Source organism: Sciurus vulgaris, assembly GCF_902686455.1.
Source record: "Sciurus vulgaris genome assembly, chromosome: 17".
Taxonomy (NCBI): Eukaryota; Metazoa; Chordata; class Mammalia; order Rodentia; family Sciuridae; genus Sciurus; species Sciurus vulgaris.
The window spans coordinates 51,116,858-51,136,259 of record NC_136478.1 but is presented as its reverse complement, the minus strand read 5'-3'; the positions used below and the strand labels follow the sequence as shown (position 1 = coordinate 51,136,259).

The window sequence follows — 19,402 nt, the reverse complement described above, 5'->3', positions numbered from 1 at the left end:
AGACTCCAAAATTAACCCACACCAAGGGGTACATCTAGATGTTCTCTGCATCCCACCCCCACCCCCGCCACCAGCCCTTCCTTTGAGCCTCGCCGGTGCAAGTCAAGAAAAGCGAACCAAACTAGCTTAGACCGTCAAAGCCAAAGGTTTATTATAGGTACATACAGTGTGCGCCCGCCACACCGTCCCACACCCCCGGGCCCCAGCGACTTCTCCAGGCGGCCATGGGGGGGCTGCCCACAACCCGGTTCCCCCAAGTCCCAGGGAGGTGCTCCAGCCAGAAGCATGCAGGGGGGAGGGCTTCCCCTCACCCCTCCCCTCGTGAAGTGTCATTTACAGCTGGAGGGGGGAGGAGAGAGGAAGACAATTTTGAGCTTTGACGCCCCTCCCATTAAAAGCCTTCGCGGATGCGGGGCGGGGGAGGGGGAGGTCGACGTTTTGCAAAAATAAACTAAGGAATTAACCGCATGGCTCTGAGGCGACAGAGTGAAGGGGCTAGCCTTCACTCTCCCCTCCCAGACAGAGATCAAGGCAGCATTGGAAGTGAGGTAAAGGCGGGGAGGGAGTGTCCCCTCCCCACCCCCTAGCACCCTGGATGGTCCAGGGGACCTCACCAGCGCCCCCGTGCCCATCCTTAGGGCGGAGAGGAGGCCAGGAATTATCGCCCCCACCACCCCAGCTTTTTGGGGCAGGATCTGCGGATAGGGGGCAGGGGGCTTGGCTCAACTGGCCCCCTATCCGCCCCCACCAAGCTCAGTTATTGCATAAAAATAATGGAGCCCCAGCACCTGGGGTGGGGATGGCGAGCGGGAAGGGGCCGAGATATGGCTATAGGGGTGGCAACCCCCCCACCACATTTTGGGGTGCAGGAGAAGTCCCCTCCTTTCCAGTGCCCGTCGTGGCGCGTCCGCAGTGCTGGAACTAGGGACTCTGGCCCTGCCCTTGCGGAAGAGAAAGTGTCTTTGTGCCCACAGTGCAGAGAGGAGGGGCGGGGAGACTTGACAGGTCCTGGGGGTAGGAGAGTCACTTCCGGCGACCACTGGCTCGGCGCTCCCCTCCCTCGCGTTTCGGGTTGCCCTCGTCTGTGGAGGACGTGGTGGGTAGTGTCTGGCCCCAGCGTGCAATCTCTGCGTGTTCCGTCACTGAGGCAGCCACAGCCTCTAACCAACCGTTCATCTCCTCCTGAAGGAAGAAAATAGGATACAGAGTATTTGGAAGAGAGAAGATGGAGTAATAGATCAATCTTGAATCAGACCGCCTTCTCTGAACTACAGTTTCTTCCTCTATTAAATTGGGGTAATAATGAGGAAGCAAATAGTTAAATAGCATATGCTAGGCTCTGTCTGTTCTAGGCATTTCTGTGGATTCATTCACTCAAACTTATGCAATATTTAACTCCCACAACAAAGGTAAAAAATAAAATCAGGGATAAGTACGTGGGTCAAACACAGAGCACAGGTACTTAACCAAGCCCTGTGCTAAGTGCTCTACATATATCAACTCATTTTTCAGAACCCCTATGATAAGAAACTATTTTTATCTCCATTTTACAGACTGGTAAAAGGAGGCATGTGGAGGATAAGGCCTACTTCATAGCTTCCTGTGAGGAATAATTGAGATAAGAAGTGCTATTTATTACACTCAACATCTCCTGAAACCACCTCTGTGCCTGCTCCTCCCCACTGACCTCATCCACTAGCCCAGTCCCAAGGTCCATTTCTGTTCCTATCTCCCCTACCTCTTCCCTCCTCTCCCACAGGCCTGCCTGTTCCCATTCTGTGCTTTCCTACTTGGGTCCTTGCCCAGCTGCTGGACGGGTTCCCTACCCTCACTGTTACCCCCTTCAATCTACCCTGCACATGGTAATTAAAGGGATCTTTATTACCCATCACTTTAACCTTCCGTGGCTCAAAACTCTTGCCATTGCTTCCCAGTGCCCTTAGGACAAAAATTCAACCTCCCCAAGTGGCCCATAACTCACTGAGAGTTCCAGTCCCTGGATCCTTTCTAGTACTATTTACCTCAGTCCTTGAACTCTGTCCTCCAGCTGTTAACCCTTGGATTTTATCATCAGGGCTCCTTGAACCCCCCTCTCCACCACTCCTGGCTTAAAGAACCTTCTCTGGGCTCTCACTGCCCATGGGTTTCCCCATTATATCCCTGAAAACTCTTGTCTGTGTGCTTCCCTTCTACAGTCCTATTACTCTGGGCCAGGAGCCGGTCAGTCAGCTATGTCATCTTGAGGTCACATAAGGGGTTGAAAGGACCAGATCTCACCTCATCTTTAGCCTGGAGCAAAAACTCACTGCCATCCTGGGTCCTGCAGGAGAGGACACAGGACTTGAGGATCCCAAGAGACCAAAGACCACCTCCCCCAAACCCAAATGTGCTTTAAGGGAGTCAGGGTCCTGTTAGAAGGAGGAAGCTGGGCCTTGGATCCCTCCCTCCTGCCCATTGGGGGGCTCACTGGAGCTTGAAGACATGCTTCTTTTTCTTGTAGTCACTAGCCACCTCGCTGGTGGCTTTGTGCAGGCTGAGCAGTGGCTCCCCACCATGTGTGCCCCCTGAGGCTGGGCCTTTGGAGTCCTTGTAGAAGCCCAGCTCCCCCTTGCTGAGGACGCAGTACAGGCTCACCCATGACCTGGGGTAACAAGATGGGGCTCAAGGCAGAACTGCAGCACTCTGCCTGGGTACTCTTCATTAACACATTCATGGCCTAAATACGTTGAGACTTCCGCCTTCTGGGCCTTTGCCTTAGCCAGTGAGGCCACATGACCAGGAAGGATGCTTTTCCTTATGCCTGTTCCTGATCTAAGAGGATCATCTAAAGCTCCCAGTACCAAGCCTTAACCCAGGCTGGCCCCTGTTGGACTTGCCTTTCCTTATTCTCGCCCATACTGAATTTCCTGAAGGCAAGACTTCAGTTGTCTCCTACACAGCTTTTGTTCCTCTCACCCCGTCCCCCCAGCCCAATTCCTTCACCCCTATGGAGTTCCTTCAAGGAAAATCTATTAGTTTACTGTTTGGAATGAGGAATTCCTGCTTCCTATCTAGCCAAAGCCCCAATCCAGGAGGAATTCCTCTTAGAGCAAAATATACCAGGTGCCCCTGTTTATTCCCTAGGGACAAGGAAGGATGACTACCTCCAGACCCCATCAGCACAGTCTGAACCTGCCCTGCCCACTTCATGTCTCGGGGCTAGGCCTCAATCCATTCATTAGCCAGTATTACCCTTTCTGGCTCACCTATCCCCAGACTCTACCTCCAGTTGAACGAAAAGGTGTTGGACAACCAGAAACTGGATTCCAAGGGTATAAACATCACACACACACAAAATGTTAGCCCCTTACTTGGAAACTTATTTGAGATTACCCCAACACACACTCCACTCAGCCCTGTGTATGGGCTCCGCATCTTCTTAAACACCCCCCACCCCATTTAAAACTTCCAAGGGTCGACACACCCCACTCATTGGTTGGATGAGATTTTGAGGCTCCACTTCACAAACCACTGGAACTCTATAGACTACTCGCTCCCAGCTTGCTCCTTAACTATACTCAGTTCCTGGGTTGGTCGCTACAAGAGTTGGGTCCCAATTTGTTCTCTTTCATAATACGTCCATCCCTCTTCCATCTGAGCTCCATTTACTCAGCCATAGGACGCACCAAGCTTAGGCCATGCCCCTCAGGTTCATTCGTTGAATTACAGGACGTCGAGCTCCGCCCTCCCCCTGGCTCCAACCTAACCCCCACAGGTGGGAGGTCCTGAAGCTGAGCCCGCCCCTTCCCTGGCCCAACTATTCACTCATTGGACACCCTGAGCTTGGGCCCCCCCCACCGCTTTCCAAAGCCCCGCCCACACGCTCACCGGTTGGACGACTTGCGGTTAGCGTCGAGCTCGCGCTTGCGCAGCAGGAAGCCCTCGTGCTGCACTGTGTGAGTGGGCGGTGGCGGAGGCGCGGGGGCGGAGCCGCCCTGGGCCGGGGCGGAGCGCGAGCGCCGGCTTCCCCCGCCCTCACCACCCTCTCGTGGCCGCGGCCGCCGTCGCGGCTTGGGCCGGTCCCGCGCCCGCGGCCGATCCGGCCGAGGTGTCCGCTCGGGCGGTTCAAGCCCATTGGGCAGGCGGCCGGGGGGAAGCTCGCGAGGCTGAGGCAGCGACGGCTGTGTGAAGGGAGGAGGAAGAGGGGTGCTGTCCACGGGGAGGGGCATCTGTCTGGGGCAGCCCGTGGGTCTGGGGTCCCATCCGTCTGCGGGGTCTCTGTCTTGGACGCGAGTATGGGAGGACTTCTGGATTGGAGCCCAACGGGTCTGGCTATTGAGTTCCCTCAGAACTCGGTTTGGACTTCCTCTCGTGGGAGGAAGACGCTAATCCGAGAGGTGGGGATGCAAGGCCCAGAGGAGAAATCTGAACCTTCTGTGTGTCTGTGGCTGTGATGAAATTTGGGACCCCGCTGGGCGGGGAAATAGGGAGTCCAGGACAGATGTGGGAAGACCTTAGATCCTATTTATGTATGTGTGGAGGGGGGCGGGGAATGGAAGGGTCTTTTGGATCAGTGATCCCAGTTTTCTAAGGGAGAAAATTTCAGATTTGGGAGGATTTCTGGGGGTCCTGAGAACCTATGCTGACTCGGCAGGATCCAGCTAGGAGGATGGGCTCAGGGCTAGGCACTGATTACTTATGAGATCCTGACTCCTGCTCTGAGAGGGGGTCCTCATACCCCCACCCACCCTCTGGTTCAACTTACCACCCCAACAGGGAGCCCCGGGCCTGCCTCTTTCTCCTGCAGCTGCTCCACAATGTCAGCCAGGGTGGCCTTCCTGGAGGAGGAGGGAACAGAAAGACGTAGTGGAACTCAGGTGCCTTCTCCCAGGGACCTTCCTAGCTGGACAGAGGCTTCATGCCTTAGCCTGAAATGCCAAGACCTTGTTTGCTTCTCAGCTATCTCCTGCAGATTGCACCCACATCCTATGGGTGTCCCAGGCACTGCTGCTGAATGGAAAACTGAACCTCTCCCCCTTTGAGTTTTAAGCAGCACAAAGGTAAACTAGTTCCTTCAAGCCTTTGAACACACACTGTCACATTTTTGCATCCACCCCCTGAGTTACCAAGTCTCCTGGACCCCCTGCCCCCTTTCTGGGTGACAAGTCTGTTTCTCTCACTACATTGAGCAACACGAAGGCAGGACTGGTGCTAGTGTGGTCACTGTTATCCCCAGCGCATGCCAGGTAGACACTCAGCAAATGTTCACAAAACACGACATTTTAAAAAGGGTCAAGAAGCCATTGTCTCCTGTTCTCTATCTGGGGACACAGCAGGTTGGACTAATTTGCACATTATGTTCTGGTTAACTCTGGATTCTGAAAGACCTGGGCTCCAGTCCTGGCTTAGCCAAGCCAAATGACTGGCCCTTTTTGTGCCTCAGTTGTCCTATCCATTTAATGGGGATGACAACAGCTTCCAAATCATAATGCTGTTGAGAGAGTTGTAATATAGGGTCTTCTCTCCATTCAAGACAGTGATGGTTCCACCCAGTGGAGAAATGGGTGCAGAGGAGACAGAATCCCTGCCAGGCGACACCCAGGGGATTTGATGCAGGACTCAGGGGCTGAAAACCTGCCCCTGGAGGAAGGCACTTCGCCTTTTCCTTTAGCAGGAAGAGCTGCTCCTCTGGAACAATGGGCATATCTGCTACTCTCTTTCCGCCTCAGTTTACACCTCTGCAAAGTGGATACCAAGAAGGTATCTCTCTCATTAGGCAGCTCCAAGCCCAGAAGCCTCACCACGGGGCCCTCGCGGCGCTAGGAGCTATTGCTAACCCGCTTCCCTCACTCCCTGGACATAAGGAGCCTCACCCCTTGGCCAGGTCTCCTCTTATGGGCGTCTCCTGTTCGCTGGACTCCTGCCGCTCCAACCGCCGCTCCCGCCGCTCTCGCCGCCGCTCCATCTGCTCGTAGCGGCCCAGGGTAAGGCTGTGTGCCGCCTCGTGTTCCGCAGATTCCTGCCGCTCTGGTCGTCGCCTCCGCGCAGCCTCCTCGGGTTGATCAGCCGATTCTTGGCGCTCGGGTCGCCGCCTCCGGGGCAACTCCTCCGCGCGATCTACTGACTCCTGGCGCTCCGATCTGGGCCGGACCTGCTCTGCCGCTGCAGGGGTCCCGGGGGTCTCCAAGGTGTTCTCCTGTGCGGCTGGAGGGGCCGCAGGCTCTACCCTCCCGGGGACCTCTGGCAGCCGGTCAATGCGCGGCTGGAGGCGCTCGGGCTTGAGCTCCTGGCGCACGTACCCCACCCGGGTCCGCACCTCGGCCGACAGCGTGTCCGAGGCCCGGCGGGCCAAGGGCTCCAAGCCCCTCTCATAGCCCCCTGGCCGAAGTAGAGGTGCAGCCTTTGCCGCCAGTTCCGTAGGGTCCCCGAAGAACTTGCGCCCCAGCAGGGGAGTAGGTGGTTGCTTGCTCTGTTCCGCCTTGAGTTTCTCAATCTGGGGACAGAAGGACCAGGGAGAGGATGGGGCCTGGGGTGCGGAGAGGGAGTGGTCTCGGCAGGCACTCTGGGTTTTCTGCTTCACCTCTCAACCTATTAGCAAGATGTCCAACGCCCCGCCCTGCTTTCTGCCAAGAGCTTAATTTTCATTCTTAGAGCAAACACCTATTGCTCTTGTAGGAATCGGCTAAATCATTTTCTCTGGGTGCCTTTTTACCACTTCACGTTTCCCCACCCAAGAACTCAAAACTTTTTATCACAATGGTCTCTTCGCCTCGTTTCTTGCCACTGCATGTACTGGGAATTGCACCCAGGGATGCTCTACTACTGAGCTACGCATCCAGGCCTTTTTATGTTTAATTTTGAAACAGGGTCTCACTAAATTTTGAAAGCTGGAATTGAACTTTTGATCCTCCTGCTTCAGCCTCCAGAGTCACTGAGATTACAGATATATGTCACTGCACTCTGCATTTCTTCTTTATTCAAGTCTCAGATGGGACTCCCCCAGGTCCTAGTGGGAGTCCCACTAGGCTCCCACGTGTCCTGTGCCTCCCCCACTTTAGCCCGCACCATCTGCCTGTACTTCTGCATCACATCCCTGATCCTTTGTACTGTCGTTGTCTGATGACAGATCTGTCTTCCTGCCCCACTGGCAACACAATATAGATCTCTTAGCCCTCATTCAAAAAGAGACTAGGCACCAAGTCCAGGTGTGTCTGTCTCATGTAGGATGGGTTTGGGGGAGAAGGCAGGATCTGGGGCACTCACCGTGGTCAGGCGTCGTAGAGAGCTGAACCTCTCTTCCCAGGCTGCAGCTGCTTTGCGGAAGGCCTCATGTCTCCGGATAAGCTGCTCCACCTCATCCACACTGCTGCCCAGCTCTCGGCTCTGCAGAAGTGGCTCCTGGGCTGTCAGCCAGGCGTCAGCCACCACTGCCTCCTGGGCAAACTGATGCACTTCCAGCACTGGGGGCAGACACACAGGGTAAGGGCACTGGGCACACACAGTGACCCTTTCTGGGGCAGCAGTTGTCCTCTTTGGCCTTCCATGCCCCTCCAGGTCCCCCTGTCCCAGCCCTGACTATTCTGGGCTCTGCAGGAGTGACAGGGGCTGGGGTCGTTTTGAAGGTCCCAGTTTCTGCCCTAGGTGTCTGCCCCCAGGGATTCAATAGCAAGCCCCTTTCTACCCTCTAGGCCCTTGTTTTCTTCTTGAGTGGTGTGCAAAACATGGTCAAGTCATCCTCTGGGCCTTTGCTCAACATGCTGGAGCATATCTCTGTGTCCTTGAGCCACATGTGTCTGGGTCCCTACTCACTCTGCTGCAGCCACTCCCAATGGCGGTCCCATTTGTCTGACACCTCCTCCTTCCTGGTTCCCAGTTTGTCCAGCTGTGCCTGGATCTGGGTGTGGTGGGTGGGTGGGAAGGGATGTCAGCAGTGACTCCCACCTCAAGGAAGCCGAGGGGCAGAGGAGGACACCAGGTGCCCTTCCCTACCTCATCAGCCATTGCGCTCTTGTTGAGCAGAAGGGAGCGCCCCAGCTCCTGGCAGGCGGTCAGCTCAGGCACCCGTGCCTCCAGCTCAGTCTTCAGGCCTTGGTGGTAGTTCATGAGCACCTCCACCGATGATACGTCCCTGCAGTGGGCAGTGAGCAGGGATTTGAGCCACTGGAAGTCACCCTCAGCCCACCCCATATATGCAGTTCCCATCAGTCCCTCGAGGCTGATGCTTCATGGCATCTCAGAATACCTACCTTCTAGGCCAAGTTCTGAGGGTCCAATGGTCTTCACTAATCAATGATTCCAATTTTCCAAGGTGCCAAATTTCACACTTGTGATTCTAACCTTCTAGGATTTCAAAGTCCAATTTTTCTAACTTGCTATAGCTATGCTTCTGAAATTTCCACTAGCTTACAAGTCTGTGCTGTCCAGTGTGGAAGTCACTAGATATGTGTTGCCACTGAGCACTTGAAATGGGATAGGTCTGAATTGAGACATGTTGAAATGGAAAGTACACACCAGATTTTGAGGACTTAGTGTAAAATAAAATAAACTCTCTTATTAATATTTTGTTTTGTTTTTGAGATGGGATCTTGCTATGTTGCAGGCTCAAGCTATCTTCCCATCTCAGCTTCCTGAGGACCTGGGACTTCACACCCATGCCACCATGCCCAGTCTAATTGGTTAACATTAATTGATAATGTTGATATTGACTATCTTGAGAATATAGGGTTAACCAATTTGTATCACTATCCAGGCATAGTGGTGCATTCCTATAATCCCAGTGATTTAGGAGGCTGAGGCAGGAGTATTCCAAGTTCAAGGCCAGCCCCAGCAATTTAGTGAGATCCTGTCTCAGAATTTAAAAAAGGGCATGGGGAGCGTGGCTAGGGATGTAGCTCAGTGGGAAATCACCCTGGGTTCAATCTCCAATATGAAAAAAAAAAAAAAAAAAGGTGTATTATTTCTTGACATGGTGGGGCACAACTGTAATCCCAGAGACTCAGGAGACTGAGACAGGAGGTCAAAATCAAGGTCAGCCTCAGCAACTCCAGGAGGTCCTAAGCAACTTAGCAAGACCCTGCTTCAAAATAAAAAATAAAAAGGGCTGGAGACATGGCTCAGTGGTAAAAGCACCTCGGGGCTCGATACCCAGTACCAAAAAAAAAAAAAAAAAAAAAAAAAGAAAAAAGAAAAAGTATTGCTAAAATCCATTTTCATTTGCTTCCTTTTACTTTGTTAATGTGGTTACAAGAAAAATTTAAATTATATATGTGGCTCACATTTGTGGCTTGAAATATATAACTACTGGACAGGGCCATTGTAAACTATCCAATGTCCAACACAAATTCCAAATTTCTGAAGGGTTCCACCAGTTAGCAATTATAGCTTTATAAGACAATGTATCCAAACTTATTTCTGAAGGTCCCACATTTTAATGAATTTTAACACATCGAGTGATCTTTCAGATTCTGGCCATCCCATAAAGGTGCTCTCTTCTCTCCATCTCAGTAAATTCATCCATCATTCACCTATGACTATTCATTTCCTTTTCTTTGCTCCCTGAAGCCAATACATCAGTGAAAACTGGACACTTATAATTTTAAAATATATACTGCAAAATGATACGAAGCCTGAGGTTTGTTTGAAACAGTGCAGCATAAATGGAGGGAGAGTAGGAGAGGAGACAGCTGAAATAAGACTGGCTGGATGTCGATTATTCGAGTCACTGGTTCACAATACCCATGCAGGCTCGCTATATTGTTATCTCTACTTCTATGTATTGGATGCTTAAATTTTTTTCATAATAAAAATATTTTAAGTCTGAAAAATCAAGATTTCTTCTTCATCTATATATCAACACCACTCTGGTCCAAGCCACCGATGGCTCCCACCTGGATTAGTGCAGGAGCCTCCTGACTGGTCTGCCTGTTTCTATCTTTGCTTTCTGGGTCTATTCCCCACGGATGCACTTGTCACTCGCTGCTCTAAACTCTCCCATGACTGCCATCTCACTCAGGGAAAAGGCAAAACTTCTCATGGTCTCCAGGGCAATACTGTCCCTCTGGCCTCACTTCCTGCCACTCTTCACTCTTCCTCCTTTTGCTCCATACAGCCACAATGAGGTGGACATGCTTAGTCTTTGGAGAGCTCTTCTCCCCCAAACCTAACCTGACTCACCTAGCACTTCATTCAGGTCTCCCTCCACTCAAACTTCCCATCCTCAGAGAGACCTTGCCAGCTGTCACCTGTTTCCCTTAACTTGCTTTATGTTTCCTGATGGCACCTCTCACTCTCTGAAATGATATTAGGGGTTTGCTTCTTTCTTGCCTCTCTCCACCCTTGGAGGGCAAGGGCTTGACCTTGTTCACTATGTGACCCACAACAAGCATTCAGTAAATATTTGTTAAGGGCTGGAGAGGCACAGCTCAGTGGTAAGAGCATGTGCTTAGCATTTGAGAGGCCCTGGGATCCAGTCACCAGCACCTAATAAATATTCACTGAGTAAATAATGGATGAAGACTCACAGACTAGGATCATAGAAACAATGCCACATGTCACACTCTCCAGGTCCTTTACTTCCTGGGCACACTGCTGGTCTCAGTCTCCAGCCTCCCTGGGAGATAAACTGGGTAACTTGCCAGCAGCATGTGAGTCCCTAAATTCCCATGTGACCCTCCTGCTGTCTTTTCCCCTTTCCCGGGGCGGGGTTCAGCAAATGACCTCCAGGCCCAAATGGCAGGATCCTGGTTCCCAATCATTGTTGGACAGGCTGGGCTTCTGCTGGACAATGACATGGTGCCATTATGTGAGCAGGTAAATCAGTGCCTACTAGGTTAACCCTAAGATGTGGGAATTGTTACAGTGTTGCTGTACCCCAACAGAGCCCACACCTCCCCTGCACCTATCCTGGCCTCAGCCCATCCCATACTGTGACACCCAGAGATGGAGGGCAGTCGTGGGCACCTGGGAAGGACAGAGGGCAGGGAGATGCCCCATGCTCTGAGCACCCAATGCCAGTCCACACACATGTGAAGGATCTAGAATAGTACAAGGCACACATGGGTGCCATGCAGATATTGACTCTTGTGGTTTCCTATGGGTAGGGGACTGTTGGTGGGCAGGGGGCAGCTGAGAGAGGCTGCCAGTGGCACTTAGGAAGCCCGAGGTGGGATGAGGGGCACCTGGGCTTGTCAGCTGCCCCGATCTGGCCCGCGATGCCATCCATCCAGGAGAGCAGGTCGCGGGCCTGGCTGTGGAAGCGCAGGGCGTCTGCAGTTGAGCTGACGTGCAGGCGGGCGTCCTCGCAGGCTGCCAACAGCTCTTTCCAGCCCTGCAGCACTTCTTGCTCCCTGCTGGCGATGGCCTCGGCGTGCTCGCCCGCATACACGGTCCGCAGCTGGGCCGCCCCCTCCTGCAGCTGCCGTACCTGAGGGGTAGGCCAGGTCGGGCGCCAGGTCCGCCCCGCCCAGGCTCCGCCCTCCCTTTACCCGCAAGCCACCCAGGCTCCATCCTCTCCTTCCCTTCCGCAGGTTGAGCGCGGAGCTTCCAGATACTAGGAGACTGCGCCCTGTGATCCCGTGAGACTGCTTCTCTGATTGCTCTGGTTGCTCTGACTTCTTGTACACTACCACATTACTCCATGTCTACTTCCTGATTCTTCTTTTGACTAACCTGGGCTTTGACTTCTTTTAAATCTACCTCCAGTTTCTTTCAGTCCATTGACCAATTTCTTTTGATCTCTCACCCGTTTTCAGGCAGGCTCACCTCTATCTCGCTTCAGAGCAATCTGATTTCTTCCAGGAAACCCCTTTCCACCCTGATGACTACTGGGTACCTTTCCCAACCTGCATGCCCTTCATTTCAAACCCACTGTCAACTAGTGAACCAGTTCCTTCAGAAACACTCTTCAATTTGCAGTCTCCTGTTCTTTCTCCCTTTCTTTCCTTCCTTGGCAGTGCTGGGGATGAAATCCGGGACCTCCATGCCAAGCAGGTGCTGGGCAGTGAGCTACAGCCCAGCCCTTCTCGTCTTTTATTTTGAGACAGGGTCTCACTAAGTTGCCCAGATTGGCTTCAAACTTTCCATGCTCCTGCCTCAGTCTCCCAGTTGCTGGGATTACATGTGTGCACCGCTGTGTCCTGCTTCCCCACTCCACCCCCATTTCTAACAGATCTACCGCTTAATTGCTACCTCTCAGTCTTATTTCTAACAGTCATCTGCATGATTTGTAAAAACAGTTGTCCAATTTCTATCTCCCTTGAGGCCTTCAAGCCAGTTCCCTTCAGTTCTGCTGCCTGAGTTCTATTAGGCCCACAACTTCATTTCCACCCAATTTCTTCATTTCCACCTCCCAATTTCTGTCAGACCCTCTGCCTAATTTCTATTAGCTGTGTTGCCTTTTCCGCTCAATCCTCCCATATAGAACTAATTCCAGAAAAATGATTTCTAGCAGAGACCTGCTGTCTAATTCCTATCTGCCCACAGCCAAATTTCTCCTAAACCTCTCAAAATTCCACTTAAATCCTCTATCTGAATTTACCCTACTGGAATCTTACTATTCACTTGGAACCACTGCCCAACTCCACTGGAAACATCATATCATTTCTATCAGCCCTACTACTTCACTTTTTTTTCGGTCACTAGCCCATTTCCATGCACCAATCAGTCCATGTTCTATGTGGTCCATTATCCAATTTCTTCCTATTCTGAGGTCTACTTTCCATTTGTCCCACCGTCTAATTGCAACCTGCTTCACAGCCTGATTTTTGTCTGCTCTGCTGCCCACATGCCCTCCCAACTTTCCCAATGGCCACTGTCACCCCACCTGGGACACGAGGAGCTGCAGATCGTGCTCAAAGGCTCGCAAGGTCCTTTGCATGGAGCTGGCACTGGGTCTTGGCTCAGGTGGAGCAGTTAGGCGGGGCAGTCGCCTCCGCTTCTCTTCAATTTGTCCTTGAAGCTCTCGGGCATCACTGAAGAACTTATGCAGCTCCCGAGAGGCGGCCAGCAGCTGGGCCCGAGTACCCATGAGCTCCAGCAGCTCGGCCCAGGCCTCATTCAGCCCATCCTTCCACTCAGCCATGGTGGCTGCTGCCGTATGGCCACACTCGATCAGCTCATCCACCATCTGGTTCACGGCTGCCAGTCGCTCACGCCCTGCAGTGCCTGTTTCACTGGCAAACTCTGAGAACTTCTCCTGCAGCACCTGCCACCAGGATGGGGGGGGGGGCACAGCAAGTGGGCAAAGGTGCTACGTGTACCAGTCCCTCCAACTTGCTATCTTGTGACAGTATGAGTCATTACAATAACAAACATCGATATAATAAAAAAAAACAATACCCAACACTCTGTAGCAATAATAGAAATGACAATAATAAAATAGTATGATGGTACAGTATTGGTGACAAACCCTGTGCTAGACACTGAGTGTGCTGTGCAGGGTTCTAAGTACTTTATGTCATATTAATTCATTTGTCTCACAACAGAGCCAGGAGATGAGTGCTCCTATTATACCCACACTACTGACGGAGAAACTGAGGCCCAGAGAACCTTGGTAGCTTGAACAGTGGCCACTGGTATCATGTTTTCCTAATGATGCTTACCGAGACATGTTCGAAGTCCTGGCCGAGCTCGGGTGAACCGGCCACCACCTCCTTCTCAGCAATCCAGTGCTCCAGCTCATCCACCTGGCGGCTGAGCTGGTACAGCCAGTACTGCTGCTCCAGGCCCACCCTGCGTTCCTCCCCCAGCTCCTTCAGCGCCACGTACAGGCGGTCCACCTGAGATTGCCGCCGGCTGATCTGCTCGCTAATGGAGGATGGGGAGGGGCAGGGAAGAGCCCCCTGAGACTTCTGGGGCAGTGCTGTGACCTCCTGATCTCCCCCTCCCAAAGCATTTCCCCCAATCTCTAAGCAGGGTAGTTCCCCTCAGCTTCCCTCCCGCAGAACTGCCTTCTGCAAGTCTCAGATTCAGTTAGCTATGGACTTAAATCTCAGCACCCAGAGGTTTGCCTGGTAAGCTCACCTCCAGCCGGGACTGCCTAGTTTCTTTTACTGCTTTTGTCTTTTTTGTTGTTGTTTTCGCCCAGTTTCTATCTTTGTCCCTTTTCGCCCCCATCCAGTGACCTAGGTGAGGTTCCCAACTCCAGCCTACAATGTCCAGCCAAGCCGCCCCACCTCCAGTCCTAATCTCTAGATTCTCTGGGACATGGGTCCTGCTCAGTGCCCCTCTTAGATCCCACCCCTAGACCAGGCCTTTCAGAGGCTTGGTGAGGCGACACTAGTCATACCAGGAGGTCTCAGGCCCCATGCCCATGTCCACTCTCTGCATTCCAGGCTTTTCTGTCCTCCCAAACACTGCCCAGATACTGGGTAGAAAGAGGACTTTTGCTTTCCCAGACTATGACTTCCCTAACTCAGTCTTAGACATCACCTCCCCCTCTACACCCGGTGAGGTTATTCTGGTCCCTCCCTCTGGCCAAAATCCGAAGGCTCCAGCCTGCGGCAATGAGGGTCCCTCCCACCCCAATGTCCAGTTCGGGCCCTGCAGGGAGTTCCAAGAGAGAAGTTTCAGATCCTGATCCTGCAGGACCTTTCCCAACAAGCTGGCCCCGCCCCGCCTGGCCCCGCCCCCGCCCGCCCACCTGTCCGGGTGCCCCATCTCCAGCAGCGCCCGGCATTGGCGCGACAGCTGCGCGATGCTTTCCTCGTAGTTCTCCACGCCCTGCTCCAGCTGCAGGTGCTTCTTGAGCAGCTGCAGGGTGCTCTGTTCATCCTGGGGGCATACGGCGCCCGCGATGAGGCGGTAGCGGCCGGCCCCCGGTTCCTGCGCCCCCAGGCCCCCCGCACCCCCAGCCCGGGCGCACCTTGCCCTTGTCCTCACTCATCATGAGCAGCTCCTGCTCGCCCAGCCACGCCTCCACCTCCGCCACGTCGAAGTAGTACTGTTCCACCTGGAAGGCGGCGTCCAGCACCTGCTGCCGCCGCTCAGCCGCCTCGCGCAGTCCTGCCCAGGCGCTCTGCAGTTGCTCCAGGCCGCGGCGCACGGCCTCCGCCTCCGGGCTGCGCAGCGAGGCCAGCGCGCCCGCGCGCTCCAACACCTCTTCCAGGCGCGGCCCATGCGCCTGGATCTCCCGCCGCAGGGCCTGGGATTGGAAGGTCCGGGTGGAGACCAGCGTTCAGAGACCCCGCAAGGCCACGCTTGCCTCTGCGACTGGCACAGCCCACGGAGCTAAGAGCAAACATCCAGATGGCTTACCAGGTACACGGGGCAGCTACCACGTACTACATAAGCATTTTGCCGTCACTCCCTAACTACTACCCCATGTTGCGGGTGGGAAAGTAGACAAAGAGAGAAGCTAGGATCTCAAGTGCGAGTAGCTACTAAAGGCTGCCAGGATTTGAACATAGAAGGCTGCCTCCAAAGACAGCGCCCTGAGCCAAGAAATTTGGTGATACAACACCCAAAGATTAAAACAGGCCTGAAAAACTGGCCCAAGCGTAATTTATAAGTAATTGGCCGTCCATATCTATCGATTCTGCATGCCTGGCTCAAGCACTGTGAGCTTTGATTATTTGTTCAGCAGCCCCTGTAGACCCAGCCCACCCCCATTTTAAACATTAAGTGCTCTTGACTGGGTTCCTCAACTGTGACAAGGACCATCCAGTTGTGTGTTCCCAACACTGTCAACAGCCTACAGTATTTTCATCAAGATAAAAAAGTAAAGTCTAAGAAAGACTTCAATCTCTTAACTCCATTTAATGCAACATGATCATGAACTTCTCAAGAGTGTGAGGTCCCACCTCTCCAACATCCTTCACAGTGTTGAATTCTCCCAACTTATATTTTGGTGAAATGGGGCAGATGACAATACCTATCTCATAGGGTTATTGAGAGAATTAAATAATCAACATATCTCCCACTGGACAGTATTTAGCTCTTAGGTCTTTAATCAATTTATTATTTTTTTATCATTATTATTATTATGTCCCTTACTTTGGACTTTGGTCCTCTGCTACAGAGTTTGAGAACCTCTTTTCTAGACCACTGTCTACTTATTTGGATACAGAAACTGAGGTCCAGGGAGGTGAACAGAGATCCAGAGATTTGGGGGGTTCAAATGCTCCTTTCCCCATTTTGCTCAGTTTAGGGGTCAGCACCTGCTCTCTGATTATCTCAGTCCTTTGCCCCTATGGGCATTTTGAGGTTTCCTTTGTAGATTTTTTCCTTGCCCCAAAGCCATTCCCCTTACTTCTAGTCACAAGATCCTGATTTTCCTTTGGGGAACCCCCTGTCTCCTTCTCAGTCCAGGTAATTTAGTTAAGACTCATTTTACCAGCAACTTCCAGACCCTTAGCCTTAGCTAGACTAAGGAAACAACCAAATCCCTGGGCCATCATGATTAGCTGGGGGAAGGCTGTGTCACATGACCCAATAGGAGTTATCCCTGGGACTAATGGAAATTTTTGAGAGGAAGAAATTCTCTGTTTTTTCTTTCTTTCTTTTTTTTTTTTTTTTTTTTTTTTTTTTTTTTTGCTGGGATGTAATCTGAATCTGCTGGAGGCCTTTCATCACCAGATAAAGGAGAGTTGGCCTGAGAACAAAGCTAATATGAGGAAAAGAGAGAGAGAGAGAGAAAGAAGACATTCATGACACTATCTAGAAGCACCTGGATATGGCTGGACCTGCTGTCCACAGTCTTTTCAATTATAAGAGCTAATAAATTCTCTTTGGGGGGTTTAACCACCTTGAGTTGTTTTCTGTCACTTGTTATCCGAATGTGTCCTAACTTACTCCCTCACCTGGCTCAGCTCACCTGGTTCTTTTTGATGTGCTGCTGGACAGCCTGTAAGCCACTGCCTCGTTCTGTCTGCATGGCCAGTGGCAGCCGTTCCTGAACCCATGCCTGGAGAGGATACAAGGAGTAGGTCAAGGGGACAATGGACCCAAAGACTGCTGTATCCCAACTAACATTCAAGCCCTTTGTTTGGCATCCAATGGCCTTCCTGGCCTAAAAGCCCAGGCACATCTTCAGCCTCCTCCAGTGACAAGCTTTGTCTTGCTTTCTGCACTTGGCCAGCCTCCTGTTTATCTGTGGCTCTTGCACATGCAGGTCTTGCTTCCTGGAATTCCATTCCCATTCCTTCTCATTTATACTCTTCAGGTCTCAGCTCAGATATCCCCTCCTCCAGGAAGCCCTCCCTGACTTTAAACTTTGGTCAGTTGCCTTTTCTGGGCTCCTACTGCCCCTGGGACTCACCACCATGCCCCTAACCACCCTGGATTGTCACTGTGTGGGACAAGTCTGTTTTCCTCTTTGGACTCTGAACCTTCTATGCGCAGTAGGAGGGTCTGCATTGCTTACCATGCTGGGCCCAGACTGATCAAGTCATTAGCAAATTAGTGCAAGTGAATGAATGAAGGAGCAAATCAGGAAGTGAGTAAGGAAATGAATAGATAAAAGTGTGTGAGTGAATAATGAGTAATAAGTAAATCGAGGAGGAAGAAATAAAGGGTAAGCTAGTGAGTCTAGACATGAGTGACTTCATGAATGAATCCAAGAGTGAGTGAAAGTGAGCATGAATGTGAAAGAGCGAAGGAGCGAGTGAACGACTGAATGACTGAGTCTGTCAGCGCTCTCCATTCTCAGACCCGCCCCATCCCCGCCAATCCCCGATGGGTCCTCTATCCTCCCGTCCCGCACCTGCACCATTCTCGAACCTCCGCCCCTCGTTATTCTGATCCCGCCCCGGATCCTGGCGCCCAGCCTCACCAGCTCGTCGTCTAGGTCGTGCGCCACCTGATGCAGCTCCTTGGAGGCCAGCAGCAAGCGGCGGCGCTCCTGCAACGGTTCGAGCAAGCGCACCAGCCGCTCGCCCACCGCGTTCTGCCGCTCGCCCACCAGCTCCTTGCTCGCCGGCTCCAGAGGAAGCGCCGCCGTCTGAGCCTGCAACTCTCCTACCTCGCGGTACCATTCCTCCACCTGTGACTCCATCGACTGTGGGAACAGGGGCAGGGTCAGCGGGGCCCACCTTCCCTCCTGATCCTGCTGTGGCTCTCCAGTACCCTCATGATGACGGCCAAACCCGGGGCCAACCGTACCACTCCATCTCCTGCAGAAGCACCGCCGCCCCTCTGCGGGATCCTGCAACACCCTAAACTAGGTCCTGCTTCAAGGCCCGGCCTTATCTTTTTCCTCCGCCAGGCGCGGCGCGCTCCTCCTGCTCATGCAGATTTCAGCCAAATAATACGTTCTCAAAGAGGCTTACCTGACCCTGGCACTAAAATGGTCCCTTAATTCATTAATTGCCAGAACAACCCTTCAAGGTTGATAGGAACCCTTGTTTTACAGAAGAGGAAACAGGCCCAGAGAAATTGAGTAGTTTGTCCAAAAAGCTAATCTTGCCAGATATAAATAAATACAAAGCTATAGTGGTTTGGATGGTTGATGAGCCATAAGGATACACATAAGGTACAAAAGCAGTCCTAAATACACAGGAGAATTCATATATTTTATAGATGCTATTACAAATCCCCAAGGAAAAGATGGATAATTTAATGAGGGGTCATGGGCCAACTGGCTAACCAACTGAGCTGCATCCCTTCCTTGCTCTTATACTGAAAATAGTTCCAGATGAATTAAAGACGTAAATGGAATAAGTAAATCCATAAGAAAACCTGGGCAAGCTGTACTGATAATCTTGTGATGGAGAAAACTTTTCCAAGCGTAAAACCATAAAGGGAAAGAGTTATAAATCTGACCACATAAAAATACTTCTGGACACACAAAAAAAATTTCATAGATGTAAATCACAACCTAAAAAAAATTTGATAGGTATTAGAACAAGGAACTGATTTCCTTAATCAGAGAATTCCCTCTATTCTGTTTTCATTTCCACATTTGCCACCACCATGGGATGACTGTCTTTACTCATGTGTATTATTATTATTATTATTATTATTATTATTATTATAACTTACTGGGGATTGTACCCAGGGGCACTTTACCACTGAGCTATGCCCCAGCCCTTTCTTATATTTTATTTTATTTTATTTTTTTGTGGTGCTGGGGATTTGAACCCATGGCCTTGTGCTTGTGAGGCAAGCACTCTACCAACTGAGCTATATCCCCAGCCCTTATATTTTATTTTGAGACAGGGTCTCACTAAGTTGCTGAGGATCCCACAAAGTTGTTGAGGCTGGCCTCGAGCTTGTGATCCTCTTGACTTAGCCTCCTGAGTCACTGGGATTACAGAGGTGTGCCACTGCACCCAGCTACTCATGAGCTTTTAATTGCTCTCCTGCTTCTACAATGTGACCTCCCCGAAGGCAGGGGCTGTGTCCTATTCACTGCTATGCCTAGAACAGTGCCTGGCACACAACAGGCCTCCACTATGATTTGTTCAGAGTGGGACATCAGCAAAGAAAA

The 19,402-nt window shown here is 51.8% G+C and overlaps 1 protein-coding gene across 1 annotated transcript in view; it reads right to left on the bottom strand.

Moving 5' to 3' along the window:
* Positions 1 to 132: 132 nt before the first annotated feature.
* SPTBN4 (spectrin beta, non-erythrocytic 4) overlaps positions 133 to 19,402 on the bottom strand; it is a 75,425-nt gene continuing 56,155 nt past the window's right edge. The window contains 16 exon segments of the mRNA XM_079118037.1: positions 133 to 1,182; positions 2,278 to 2,320; positions 2,468 to 2,641; positions 3,868 to 4,160; positions 4,745 to 4,817; positions 5,853 to 6,472; positions 7,243 to 7,439; positions 7,789 to 7,873; positions 7,969 to 8,107; positions 11,157 to 11,401; positions 12,800 to 13,180; positions 13,578 to 13,782; positions 14,618 to 14,748; positions 14,840 to 15,118; positions 16,790 to 16,879; positions 17,747 to 17,971. Of these exon segments, the coding sequence (XP_078974163.1) occupies positions 1,024 to 1,182; positions 2,278 to 2,320; positions 2,468 to 2,641; positions 3,868 to 4,160; positions 4,745 to 4,817; positions 5,853 to 6,472; positions 7,243 to 7,439; positions 7,789 to 7,873; positions 7,969 to 8,107; positions 11,157 to 11,401; positions 12,800 to 13,180; positions 13,578 to 13,782; positions 14,618 to 14,748; positions 14,840 to 15,118; positions 16,790 to 16,879; positions 17,747 to 17,971 (3,339 nt within the window). The 3' untranslated portion in view covers positions 133 to 1,023.